The 14,213-nt window shown below is 51.6% G+C and overlaps 1 protein-coding gene across 11 annotated transcripts in view; it reads left to right on the top strand.

Moving 5' to 3' along the window:
- Positions 1-14,213, top strand: part of arid1b (AT rich interactive domain 1B (SWI1-like)) — a 96,534-nt gene that overhangs the window by 59,925 nt on the left and 22,396 nt on the right. For 10 of the 11 annotated variants that reach the window (XM_036549232.1, XM_036549233.1, XM_036549226.1 and 7 more), the window contains exons 5-7: positions 6,089-6,332; positions 8,244-8,333; positions 13,267-13,596. In XM_036549232.1, the coding sequence (XP_036405125.1) occupies positions 6,089-6,332; positions 8,244-8,333; positions 13,267-13,596 (664 nt within the window). The remainder of the gene's footprint in view (positions 1-6,088; positions 6,333-8,243; positions 8,334-13,266; positions 13,597-14,213) is intronic. The other variant, XM_036549231.1, reaches the window with a different exon arrangement.

The raw sequence follows: 14,213 nt of genomic DNA, 5'->3' as shown, positions 1-14,213 counted from the left end.
ATGCTAAAAGCAGCAAAAATGTAAGGAAGGAAAAAATACAATAAAAGCCTCAAATCAAAAGCAAAACAGACCCAATTAAGAGCATCTTTTGTTCCGTTTTTATTCGTATTCAGCTGCTCTCTGTCTGCCTGTCTTTCTTTCGCTTTCTTTATCCATCTATAAAATGCGTTGTAGTGATTAACAGTATGAAAGAAGGCAGTGCTAAGTGGGCGGTAAATTTGGGGCTGGTAATGAAGGCAGTCTTGCATTGACATGAGGCTGTCAGTAACGGGTGTGTAACAGGACGTAGGAGGAGTTTGATCTGGCCGTGTGGGTTTGATTTGTTTTTTTTTCTTTTGGAGTCATTTTTCTCTCTTTCTTTGTTTCTGCAATTTTCGACAGCTGTTAAAGAGCTTTTAAATTAAAAACTCTCTCTTCCCTCTCCATCTTCCCTTCACCCTCCTGAAATGGAGGCCCTACTGTTTGCCTCAGTGTGCAGCTTGAGAATATGCCCCACCCAGCTGGAGGAAGAGGAGGAGGAGAGGTATACGGGGTCTGAGGGAAGGAGAGGAAGAAACAGAGCGATAGTGGGGGGGTGGAGGTTTCCTGGTGTCGGTGACGGCGTAGCGCCAGCCACTTGGTGGCGAGACAGCTGCTCTGCACGGCCGTCATGTCTCTGCTGCACGCACCGCCGCGTGTGCGGGTGACTGTGGCGCTACGCTAACGCTTGCCACCGGCGAGGAAGAAAGGTGGGGGAGAGACGCAGCGTGTTGTTTAGCGGGCTAAACGTCGCCCTGAGGGTGGGCGGCGGCCCTTTAGCGCTCGGGGGAGGGGCTAAGCTGAAGGAACGGGCCAATCACAAACAAGGAGGTTAAAAGTGTGTTTACTTAGGTTGTCTTTTCATGTGAGTGACTGAGAGGGGATGGGCAGCAGAGTCTGTGGGTAACAAGCCTGCGTAGCAAAACAGAATAAAGAGAAAATATTAATGCAAGACGCAGGAAGAGGCCGGGACAAATATGTGCCATTGCTAAGTGGTCCTTCAGTGCCCCTAATGGGAGGAAAACAAAAGCGTTTTGGATAATGAAGACTTTAATTCATGCTGAAATACTGTATATCAAAGCTACCAAGCAGCCTCAGAATGTGCCCCCACTAAAGCCTCTGATAATTAAATTGCTTCGTTGTAATGAAAACGTTAAATGATTGTAGTTTTAAGGTTTTTCAGTGGAATACTGATGAATCGGAGCTCAGTAGCGATCTGCTGCTGGACCACAGTGCAGGATGTGTGCAGGATTTCTCTCTGATAGCGGAAAACCGCTCGCTCTTCAGTGCTATCGGTGTTATTAGATACGCTGAGTGGTGTTGAGGGAATAGCCCTTTGTTAAAGGAATTAGCCCTCTGTTAGGGGAATAGCACTCTGCTAAGTAGTCTCGCTGGTCCTCATCTTTCTCCAGTGTCATCTGGGGAGTTGCGGAGAAACTCGATGCTAATCCCCTCGTCTGGTGAGAAGTGGCAGCAGATCACGGCTTCGTTAGCTGCTTATGGAGATAAGTCTCCTAATTGACCGTCTGCGGTCCATGTGCGCTCGTCCCCGTTCACAGGGCCTGATCACAGTCCCGCTGACTGTCAGCGTTTGCCTCCTAATGAAGAAGGTCCAACAATGCTCACAGTGGAAGCCTTCATTTTAGGTTTCTTTATATTCTTTGTAATATAACAGGCTCAGGTTCAGCATCTTCCTCACAGTCTGTGGCCCCCCCTCCACCCACCACCCCCCACCCCATTCCAAACTAAGCCTGGATCACCAGCAGCAGGAGGGGTGGAGTCAGCCAACGAACACTGGGGGCGGATGGGGAAGCGATGAAATGAGGTCTGGTGTTTCGTAAGGAGAGGGCAACACATGTCAGGGCTGTGATGTCATCAGGAGCTGGGGTGGCAGAATGCAGTGATGTCATCTTTTGCTAAGGTGGCGGAGTGCAGTGATGTCATCAGGAGCTAGGTTGTCGGAGTATAATGATGTCATCCATAGCTAGGGTGGCAGAATGCAGTGATGTTATCAGTGTTTTCTCTCCACCTTCATCCTCAGTATCAGCTGCGCTTGAAGCTGGAAGCAGATGATTTTCCGCAGTTCTAACGCAGGCACTATGACGCAGTGTTTTTCACTGGGACAGAATCAGGAGGAGGCCTGTAAAACCTCTTCCAGACACAGAGTCTCCAGTGAGAGCTGGGCTCCGCTAACAGCCAGGCCTTGCAGTGTCATAAAGAACCATAAACGCTCACTAAAGGTAAATCATTACTATGGTGATTTTAACATTCTGGCATTATATTACAGTACAGTAAACCATGTCATTTCTAATGTCATTCTGTTACACAGCTGTAATCTTGAAATAAAACAATAAAAGTTTATGCATTAACTCTGACATTACGTTACAGGTAATTTCGTTGAATGAATTTACTCGGTTTCGTGTGAAAATTTCGGAAAATGGTTTCGTGTTCATAGCCTTTCATAGACCACAGATGTAATGTTTTGTGGTTTCGCTTGCCAAAGAATTTGCCCAGTTCCCTGATTAATAGTTTTGAGTTTTGTTTTAGCCAATGTGGTGCAGCTGTCATTTCTTAAAGACTAATCCTGTAAACGTCGGCCTCCTGAATGAGACGCTGGGGTCAGGCATTGGGACTGGCCTACTGTTAGAGCACCTGATCACCCCGCCCCGGCTTCTCATCGAAATGTTACTCTGTGATCCTTCGTTCAGTTTAAAGGTACCTGTCTTCTTCCATTGTGAAGCAATGCTCCGCTGGGTCACTCTGGATCAGTTTTCCTCGCTTCAGATCCTGGACGTTGAAGCAAACGAATGCATCCTTCCATGCACCCTGTCACACGCCTCTCCCCTTCTGAATGTCCCTTCACCCCTCAGCCATCCTCAGCCTGTCACACGCCTCTCCCCTTCTGAATGTCCCTTCACCCCTCAGCCATCCTCAGCCTGTCACACGCCTCTCCCCTTCTGAATGTCCCTTCACCCCTCAGCCATCCTCAGCCTGTCACACGCCTCTCCCCTTCTGAATGTCCCTTCACCCCTCAGCCATCCTCAGCCTGTCACACGCCTCTCCCCTTCTGAATGTCCCTTCACCCCTCAGCCATCCTCAGCCTGTCACACGCCTCTCCCCTTCTGAATGTCCCTTCACCCCTCAGCCATCCTCAGCCTGTCACACGCCTCTCCCCTTCTGAATGTCCCTTCACCCCTCAGCCATCCTCAGCCTGTCACACGCCTCTCCCCTTCTGAATGTCCCTTCACCCCTCAGCCATCCTCAGCCTGTCACACGCCTCTCCCCTTCTGAATGTCCCTTCACCCCTCAGCCATCCTCAGCCTGTCACACGCCTCTCCCCTTCTGAATGTCCCTTCACCCCTCAGCCATCCTCAGACTCCCCCAGGTGTCACTTCCATGATCCGTCCCTGATCACCAATCAGAGATGATTCAGAAGCCTTCAGCCCCGAAAAGCGGAGAGCTGACTCAGTTTATCACATGGAAGAGAGGAGGGAAGGAGAACGAGGCCAAGCTTACCACTCCTGCGGGGCATTCAATAAATCGCTCATCCAGTCTGTTACAGCCCTTAATTAGATGCCGCTGTGGTTTTACTCCTCTTGTTTCTACTTGTCACGCAGAATAATTTGTCATCCTGTGCCGCGTTCTTGTTTTGGGAGCCTCTTACATCCTGAAAGTGTCCAGAAATTCCATAACTTTATGCCGTCTGCTGAATATTCTCATGTGTTTGTGCTGTAAAGACGGAGAGGAAGAAATTGATAGAGAGGAGGGGAAGAGGGAGGAATAGAGAGAGGGAGGGAGGGAGAGAAGGAGAGACGAAGGGAGGGAGGAAGAGGGAGAGAGACCGGGGCTGAGCGCAGACAGTCCACAGGAAAGGTGTGTGAGAACAGCGCGCTGCCACACTCACTCCTACAGCGATCCTCTCTTCACACCTCTCCCCGCCGGCGTCCCCAGCGTCGGAGGGGCGGGGTCAGTCCCGGGCCAGACAGGCCCGCTCCTCCCCCGCTCGCACCCGGGACCCTGTCCCGTGGAGGAGAGGGGCAGATGGAGTCTGGATACCTCTCTGATATCTTTTTAACGAGGTGTCCCGGCACGGGCAGACTCCAGGGCAGTGGTGTCTCCATCCTGGGCTGAGGTGATGGATGAGGGGCCTGCCGGCCTGGGACAGCTCTGTCAGTTTTCACTCACTCCCTGCTTTCCTGAGAAAATATTATTTTAATGCTGTAAAAACGCACGTTCAATCAGGAGTTCTCCGTCCATGTTGGAACAGTTTTTCCGCCACAGTTAGCCAGATAGGCTGGGTTAGTGAGCCAGGACGGGAGTTCAGAGTGAGATACTCTGCACGTCCGGCTGTCAGTCTGTGTTTCACCAGCCTCTCGAACCTGCGACCTGACCTGTCCCTCGGACAGCGAGACGTGGAGGTGATCCTGTGTAATCATATCCAAATGCAGCTGTCCCCACTGTTCAGTAATCATTACTCCAGAAGCTCTCTGTTACGTGCGGGATGTGCTGTTTATTTCACCGTTGCCGTAGCTGAAATCTGCTTTCATAACACGCCTAGGTGGCCGTAATCACCTCAGTGTCTGTCTCATTATGACAATTACATGTCTGCGAGGTGAGTGAACGGATTCCCCATGCCAGCTGCTCGTTTCTGACAGCTATTTGGAGACTGAATGCCCTGAGTAATTTGTAGCAGAGAGGGGATGGGGAGCGATTTGGAGCAGGGCCACTTTGGAAGGGGGCGCTTTGGCTCGTTAGACACGTGGGGCGGTTTGGCACCTCCTCCACCCTTTTGCGTTTGCGTTTCGTCTTCGGGCGAGCTGTGGTTTCCTTTGGTCCGGAGCCAATCCTGTTTCAGGTGTGCCGGGCTCAGGTGTGCTTGCCGGTATTGCGTGCTCGTTGTGGATCAGAACCGGAGGACAGAGACGCCACACTGTTCTCACATTTCACCATCTCCCTCTCTCTCTCTGCTCGTCAGCCAATCACAGCCGCCCAGTGTTGCGTAAAAGCCCCGCCCACGGGGACAGAAATTGGTGTGATCATCAAGCAGGCAGTTGTGCTGCAAATCTTTGAGTACCTGAGTGCTCCCTCCAGTTGGGCGAGGGGACGCATACAGGCCTCTCGAGCTAATCCTGATATCACTGTCACCGCAATGAGCTGAGAGTGATGAGTTCATTACCTGCTGATGACAGATGACTGGCACTGTTTGTGAATAAACGGGCGTGCTTAACTCAGAGGAAGGAAGGACTGTTTTCTGTGTGTAAGGAAGAAAGGGGGATTCAGCTCTCGTTTGAGAGAGAAATTCTGAAGACTGCATACGGTGACATGCAGCGGTGACCCACTGCGGTGTGACAGGGAATGACCCGGGCGCAGATTGGGTTAGACGGGTGATTACTGCACCCGCCAAAACACCTGCCTCCTCCGCTGTGCCGGGTTGCGGGCCGCTGATGCGTCCTGACGGGGGGAGGATGAGGTGCGCTCAGAATCGGGAGGAATAACCATGAGCGTGTGCTCACCGCTCTCCGGAGACCTGCGGGGGCAGCTCAGCTCAGCTCGCTCTGAGAAGCAGTCAGCTTTCATCCTCACCGCTGCAGTCTCGCATCGGAGTGCCTGACATCAGCCTGTGGGTCTGCTGAGAAGGACAGGGAGTGTTTACCCACACCACCCCACAGATGCTGCGCTGGGTGATCTCAGAGCAGGGCCCTTGAAGTGCTAATTGATGAGCGTTTGGGAAGAGTCCAAGGGGTGGGACCACGGAGAAGGAGTTCTGGGTGGCAGGCCTGGGGAACACCAGCTTAATTACCAGCCCTCTTTGAGGAACCAGCATGTGGCTACCCAGCATGCTTCAGGGTCTCTGCCGGTCTGAGGCCCTGCGTTTCGGGCCATAACGCTGGTGGCTGATGGTTTTATGTGGCTGCACGTGCAGTGACGTGGTGAGGGATGGTTTTGGGGGACGGGGGGGGTTGGGGGGCAGTGATGTACAGTAGAGGTGGTCCCTGAGAGTCAGAGGCAGGTCAGAAACACACAGAGACAGATGTAATGAATCAAATTTAACCGAATTCTCCCCCTGCAGGACCTGTCGGGCTCCATCGATGACCTGCCGACGGGGACGGAGGCGGGGCTGGGCTCGGCCGTCAGCGCGTCGGGCTCCACCAGCAGCCAGGGCGAGCAGAGCAACCCCGCCCAGTCGCCCTTCTCGCCCCACGCCTCCCCGCACCTCTCCGGCATGCGCAGCGGGCCCTCCCCCTCGCCCGTCGGCTCCCCTGTCGGCTCCAACCACTCCCGATCCGGCCCCATCTCGCCCGCCAGCGTGCCAGGTACGCCCCGCCTCCTTTCCTCTCCTCTCTGCCCCCATTGCATCACTTCCTGCAAGCTGAAGTCCCGCCTATGGTGCAGAATATCTGTTCTTTGTATTTTGATATAAAAATAATGTGTCTTAATTGGGGCTGTCAATAATAATGATACTAATGCTAATAATATGCATACTGCTTCTGCTACTACTATTACTAATAATAATAACAACAAAAATAGCAGATTAATAGCAGAGCGTGACGTTGGCCTTCTTGGTCCAGGTCAGTGTTAGCGGTGTAATTAGCGACCGCACTGTCTGAAAGGAGGGAAAAAAACATTGTGATGTGAGTGTGCGCTGTGTTTACAGAGTGTTTTTCACCGTTACTGAAACATCACTCTCTCGGCCGGCACGCTGCAGCAGTGGTTACGTGCGTTTTTCCGATGGCCCTCTTTTCCTCTTAAAAATGTTCCTCCATTTCAGCGCTCTCCCTCATGAGCCGCATCACGTTTTCCTAAAATCCCAGAGGTTCAGCTCGGCCTGGTCTTTCGGCAGCAGGCCTGTCTGAGCGTGACCGCTAACCCCTACGTTACCCCTCTGAAATACTGCCCTCTCTGGGGCATCCTCTTCTGCACCACAGAAAAGTTCACTTCAGCAATTTACTGTAAACCTCCCCAATGAGTAATCAATCATCAGGCAGTTGCCATGACGCCCCCCCCCATCCCCCCCCAACCCTGAGTCGGGCAGCCTGAAGGTTGGCGGTATGCCATCTTATCTGTGATTGGTTCCCTCACTTCATGCACGTGTGCCGTGATGTCAGCTCAGTGTAAAATCTGTCTACAGCACGTAAAGTCTATGTGGGGGTCATTAAATATAGATAAGATTTATGCCCTTACACGTGGTACCTGATGTCTGAGGCGTGTTTTTACTCTGGTGTTCATCCTGACTGAAGCCTGCCCTGTTGGTTGACCCCTCTCAGGCCTGTCAATCATGCTGGTGAGGCGGGGCCTGTTCAGCTCGGGGAATGATTGGCAGGAAAGGGTGACTGGCATCTGCAGACCTGACTGCAGAGCAGAGAGAGAGAGAGAGCACTCTTTACTTTTACTGAACACCTGAGCAGCTCCTTCACCTTCCAAGCTTAACACCTGTACAGGATGCATGTCATTAAAACCACGGATGTCCCAAAAAGAGTCTTCTCACAATGAAATCTCAGAACAGGACTTTATTTGAATATTAAGATGTCTGAGCACACATTCTAATGGTGCAGTTACTGATCTAGGCAGTGTTTCACTGGAGGGGAAGTTGTACATTCTTTATCTGAGAACTCTTTAAGTGCTAACAAATGTCACATGATAAATTATTTAACCCGTCTTTTAAGGATGTAAGCATTTTGTTCTGTGTGTATGTGTTGAATGTACTGGTAATTGCAGCAGAACAGAGCTCATTAAAAATGAATGTGGAGGCAGAGCAGAACATCAAGCTGGAGTGTCTGGTACGGATGAGTTAGTATAATATAATCTGTACAGTGTGGTGATTGGCTGAATGAAATATATGCAGAGTGGCGATGGTCAGCCATTGGTGGGATTGCCCTTGCCACACGACACCACCATGGCCTCGCTGCACTTTGGTGAATTAACATCTCTGACCGGAAATGGCTTTTTTTTCCCTCATGTTAGAGGCACATCGAACCTAAATCCAATAGGATGACGGTAAATGAAATTGTTTGTGGATGGAGGTGGGTTTTCCGGTGGAAACTGGGTGTCGCTTTTTTTCAGTGCTTTCAGGAAAGTTATGTGGGAATTGGGCTGGATGCCCAGTGCCCTCATCTCAAACACTCTCCTCAGCCTCCTGACGAAGCGGCTGTGTAGGGGCGCGCTCAGAGCTCAGAGCGTGGTGGCCCCCATCTCACTGTGCCTCCCTCTGTACCCCCCCCTCACAGGGACGCACATGGCCCCTCAGACCCCTGGGAACGTTTCGGACGTGGGATCCCACTCCACCCTGAGCCAGTCGCCTATGTCCCAGGAGAGGGGTGAGTCTGCTGGTCCGCTGGACCCCTTTGCGATCCCCTCATGAACAGGGCTCCCAGGGGCCTGTCATGTATGAATATGGCACTGGCATGCTGAAGTTAACGCAGGGGATGGGGGTTTTTCTCTTTGAGTTTCACAGGCACTACTTGATGAAAAGAATTAATACGAACCAACCCTTACCCCTCCAACACACACACACGCACACGCACAGGCGCGCGCACACGCACATGCGCTCACACACACACGCGCACGCACAGGCAAGCGGGCACGCACAGGCGCGCGCACACACATGCACATGCGCTCACACACACACACGCGCACATGCATGCACGCAGAAGATCAGGAGGACTGAGTCCCATTGTGACATCACCTTCTCCACCACACTCTGATGAATGATGTCACTGTTCCGTCTGGCGTGTTTGGTGACCGGTGGCCTGGCCAGCCTCTCAGCCTGGCTGCAGGAGAAGCCAGTGAGTAATGTTTCAAACACCAGTAACTCACAGAGTGCAAACAGCCTGCAGTAAAGCCGGAGATCTCGGGGGTGTGTTGCTGGAGTCCCGGGCGTCTCTGGCAGGAGCACGAAGCCCTGGCGACCCAGTCACATGGAACGCGCAGGGAGAGGGGTGAGGGGATGGGGTAAACATTCTGTGGGTAATGCTACTGTGACGTGCCCTCACTGTGTCGCTGACACAGCCGCTAACACTCAGGAGGAAGCTGCAGGGGACTGTGGACGTCAGCTCATCCCCGGCCAGGCACACCTAACCCACACCTGACACCGGCACAATGTGATACCAAGCTTTAAAACAGCAGCTGCCGCCTTACCGCTGTGTATGAGTGGGAGATCCTTCTAGAGTTTGAATCCTTTCAATTTTGAGGTCCAGGGGTTGCATGCAGCAGGCAGATGGAGTTTACCCCCTCTCCGCTGCTGCAGGGGCCATTAGAGTGAGTTACACAGTGCTGACGCATGTAGTTAAGGCCACTCTGAATGTCCTAAAGCAAAGTACTCCTCGGAGTGGTGATGTCTGAGTTGCGGCTGGAGTGTAGCACGTTGTTGGATTCTACTTCACTTTGTGCTACGAAGTGCATGTGTTCACCTTCAGTCCGTGCCCTCAGCCATCAATCCAGTCTGTCAGCTGTTTAATCAGCCAATCACACAGACATTAGCTCATCAATCATTCATTTAATCAGTCAGCCAAAATACATTTAGTCCCCTTCAAAATGAGATCAGGCAGAGGGAAACAGTGCAGTTATTTTAATATATGTATACATTCAATTTTATTGCAGTCACATTGTAAGTCTGCTAAAAAAATGCCAGTGAAGAAAAATGTTGAGGAAAGGCATACACTGGCCTCTGTGTAAAGAGAACAAGAACAGCACTTTCTCAGCACAGCTTTAGGTCTCCCTGATGAATGAAATTTATAGCCTCCGTTTGGCTTGCGCTGTGTCCCTGGCAGGAGTGCAGTTCTGACCTCTGCGCTGGCTGAATGGGGCTTGCGTCTGCCTGGCCAACGTCGCGGTAGATTTGTGGCTGTCATTTAAACCTGGACGCGCGGTGTAGGCTGGGCTTGTGCCTGTGTGGCACTCCCAGACTGCTCTGACTCTAACAGAGCACAGCCGTTTCTGCTGGCCATTACATTTCTTTATATTACATTACATTACATTACTTTACATTACGTTACATTACATTACTTTACATTACATTACATTACATTCATTTAGCAGATGCTCTTATCCAGAGCGACTTCCAGTGCAACAGAACAGCGTTTCCCAAACCTCTCCTGGAGGACCCCTCGTCCTGCATGTTTTAGATCTTTCCCTGCTCCAGCACAGCTGATTTAAATGATCAGTTTGTTATCAACCAGCTGCTTCAGGAGTTCATAACCAGTTGATCATTTAAATCAGCTGTGTTGGAGCAGGGAGAGATCTAAAACATGCAGGACAAGGGGTCCTCCAGGAGGGGTTTGGGAAACGCTGCAATAGAACACAATTGTAACCATTCAGTTTAAACGAGCGACAGTGTCGGACCAGGCTAACAACACTTCCAGACCAGCGAGTGTGAGCATAACACCATTCAAGCCCTGCCACATTCTTTCTTTTTTAGAGTGACTTATTTGGCCTGAAGAGCTGCATGGTGCTGTTTAAATCTTACAATTATATTAAATCACTCCAGTGGCCGTAGCCTGCAGAACCTCCCTCATTCCTGTTATTTTAGCGTGGTGTTGATGCGCCGGTCCTTGTACGCGCTGAACGGACGATTTCCTTTCAGTGGCGTCTGCATCAGACCTCCTGCCCCCGTCAGTTTTCCAGCCAATTTAAAATGTGGGATCACATGCAGTTTTCACAAATCCTTACTGAGGGTAATGGAAACAAAACATTATGATAATGCCCCCCTCCAAAGCTCTCCTAGCTCACAGGCCTTCAGCTCTCTCTCCCCAGCTCTCTCCTTCCCTCCATCCTTCTTTCTCTCTCTCTCTCCCTCCCTCTCTCCCCCTCTCTCTCCCTCTCCCTCTCTCTCCCCCTCTCTCTCTCCCCCTCTCTCTCTCTCCCCCTCTCTCTCTCTCTCCCTCTCCCCCTCTCTCTCTCTCTCCCTCTCTCTCTCTCTCTCTCTCTCTCTCTCTCTCGCTCTCTCTCTCCCCCTCTCTCCCTCTCTCTCCCTCTCTCTCACTCTCTCTCTCTCTCTCTCTCTCTCTCTCTCTCTCCCTCTCTCTCTCTCTCTCTCTCCAGCTCTCTCCCCCCCTCTCCCTCTCTCCCCCCCCCCCCCTCTCTCTCTCTCTCTCTCTCTCCAGCTCTCTCCCCCCCTCTCCCTCTCTCTCCCTCTCTCCCTCTCTCTCTCTCCAGCTCATGTGATGAAAGAGGGAACAGTGGAATGTGGAAAATAGAAGAATAAAAAATGCAAGTCTGTAATAGTAGCCGGATATTCCCTCTAACATTGATTTTTATTGAAATAAACATTTTCATTTAAGTATCTGATATTAAAATTGTTGAATCTTATACCCTGCCTTCTCGTTTAGCAACAGCATGTATGACAATTATCAGTAATGATGGTTAATCTTCTAATGGTAGAGCTTTTTATAGCCACAATCCTCTGTGATTAATCCAGATCTTCTGATTAGCATTTTGGTCAGTATTTTGGGTAATAAATTTAAGGAAATAAGGTTCTCCTGTCACAAACACAGTTTTTATCTTTTGTCCAATAAAAAGAAAAAACTGCACATAGTTTAAGTGAAACATTCTTTCTAGTGGTAAGGAGCAGCGGCGTGGTGTAGCGGTAAGGAGCAGCGGTGTGGTGTAGCGGTAAGGAGCAGCGGCGTGGTGTAGCGGTAAGGAGCAGCGGCGTGGTGTAGCGGTAAGGAGCAGCGGTGTGGTGTAGCAGTAAGGAGCAGGTCAGCGGTGTGGTGTAGCGGTAAGGAGCAGGTCAGCAGTGTGGTGTAGCGGTAAGGAGCAGGTCAGCTGTGTGGTGTAGCGGTAAGGAGCAGGTCAGCAGTGTGGTGTAGCGGTAAGGAGCAGCGGTGTGGTGTAGCGGTAAGGAGCAGCAGTGTGGTGTAGCGGTAAGGAGCAGGGCAGCAGGGTGGTGTAGCGGTAAGGAGCATGGCAGCAGGGTGGTGTAGCGGTAAGGAGCAGGTCAGCAGTGTGGTATAGCGGTAAGGAGCAGGTCAGCAGTGTGGTGTAGCGGTAAGGAGTCACTGCCTAGGACGAGGCGCCTACCCTGAATTTCCTCAGTAAATATCGAGCTGTATGTATGGATAACACCTAAAAACTGTAAGCACAGTACAGTAAGTGGCTCAGTATAAGAGTGTTTGCATAATGTAATGCTGGTCTGTTTTTCAGTTTTAAACAGCAGTAAAACTGTTTTCCGTCCAGAAGGGAGACTTCTGCTGGGATTTGCTGAAATGCTCGTTTGGATGTTAAAGCAGCTTCTGAGTGTGAATTGTTCCCATGGAGAACATGGTGTGAGTGTTGTATCAGCAGAAACAGGTTTCCTAGCCACACTGTGTATTTACTGCCTTTTACATGTACTCTGTATTATATTTAAAAAGTGGAAGTGAATCATTTAGATCTTGGTGCTAAGAATGTTCCCCGTCTGACAGGGAAAGTCTTTCGGTTTGATAGCTGGCCTGGTCCGTGCAGGCACAGTGTTGCAGGTTTGGGCAGTGTGTGTGTGTGTGTGTGTGTGTGTGTGTGTGTGTGTGTGTGTGTGTGTGTGGCTGTCTGTGTGTCTCTCCATTCTCTCTGGGTTATATGCACCGAGAGGTGAAGTGGTCCCCTTGTAGCAGGATCATAGCCATCGTATCCAGGATGGGGAGCTGCTTCTGTGAGTGACCCCCCCCCCCCCAGTTCAGTGACACCCCCCCCCTCTGTGAGTGAGTCCAGGATCTGAAGGACCTTCACAGAAAGCTCTCCTGCCCTCTCCACATCACCCAAACATGTCCACAGCAGTGCAGCTGACCATGTGACCGTGTTTCTGTGTGACCGTGTTTCGGTGTGACCGTGTTCCTGTGTGCCTGTGTGACCGTGTGCCTGTGTGACCGTGTGACCGCCTGCTTGTGTGACTGTGTGGCTGTGTGGCATTGTGGCCATGTGTCTCTGTGACCGTGTGACCGTGTGCCTGTGACCGTGTGACCCTGTGCCCGTGTGCCTGTGACCGCGTGACTGTGTGACCGCGTGACCGTGTGCCTGTGACCGCGTGCCTGTGACCGCGTGACCGCGTGACTGTGTGACTGCGTGACTGTGTGACCGCGTGACCGTGTGACCCTGTGCCCGTGTGCCTGTGACCGTGTGACTGTGTGACCGCGTGACCGTGTGCCTGTGACCGCGTGACTGTGTGTCCCTGTTCCTGCCCTGCACTGTGTGGTCTCAGAGGAGCGGGGTGGCAGCGTGAGGCAGGGACGTTCCTCTCCAGGTCTGACCGCTCGGCCGTGTATTTTCTGTCCCCAGGGTTTGTACCCAGCATGCAGCGGAGCGGCACCGTGCCCCCCTTCGGCCCCCAGCAGCCCGGGCCCCCCATGTCACCACACCCCTCTCCGGGGGGCGCGATGCACCATGGGGGGGGCCCCTACCCACAAGGAGGGTCCAGTGGCTCCACCTACGGCCCCCAGGGCAGTCAGTACGGCCCCCAGGGGGGTCAGTACGGTCCACAAGCAGGACAGTACGGTCCCCAAGGAGGCCAGTACGGTCCCCAGGGCGGTCAGTACTGTCCCCAGGGCGGTCAGTACGGTCCCCAGGGCGGTCAGTACGGTCCCCAGGGCGGTCAGTACGGTCCCCAAGGTAATGCCTCCCTATTTATTTTGAATGTGTAAATTAAGCAGTGATGTTTTGCTGGTAAAGCTAAACTGATTTGAATAAACCTGGCCCCTGCCAAACCACTGCCCAGTAAAAAAAATTCCCCTCAGTAGTGCCATGCAGTTCCCTCTCTAGAATTCACAGGCAAAGGAAGGGGCACCTGGAGACAGTGGTGTGTAATATTCACAGATGCTTTTCTGTTATGGTGGCCAGAAATGAGCCTGTTAAGCTTGTGTCAGTAATGATCAGGAGATGTGATCCCCTGGGATGCTGTGTTTCCATGGGGATGAATTACAGTAATCTGCTCTGTGTGTCAGTGAGATGGACCTACTGTCTGTGTGTGTGTATGTCTGTAATACCACCAGGTCATCTCATTATCACCCTGAATGGATGTTACTGTTCTTCCCTGTTCTATTAATGTCATGGAGGGCTGACCCTATACAATACCAGCAACTATCAAATGTGGCTGATGTTGAATATACACTTCTCAGAAAGTTAATAGGAGTTGACAGGAGTTCACCCATGAAGAAAAAACTCCCATCTCCCACCCCACCAGTGTGTGTGTGTTGGAGTGAGGCCACAGAAACGGCTCCCCTACAGCC

The sequence above is a fragment of the Megalops cyprinoides genome, chromosome 17 (assembly GCF_013368585.1).
Source record: "Megalops cyprinoides isolate fMegCyp1 chromosome 17, fMegCyp1.pri, whole genome shotgun sequence".
Lineage (NCBI taxonomy): Eukaryota > Metazoa > Chordata > Actinopteri > Elopiformes > Megalopidae > Megalops > Megalops cyprinoides.
Note: the sequence above shows the minus strand (reverse complement) of the source record. Positions and strands in the feature narration are given on the sequence as shown.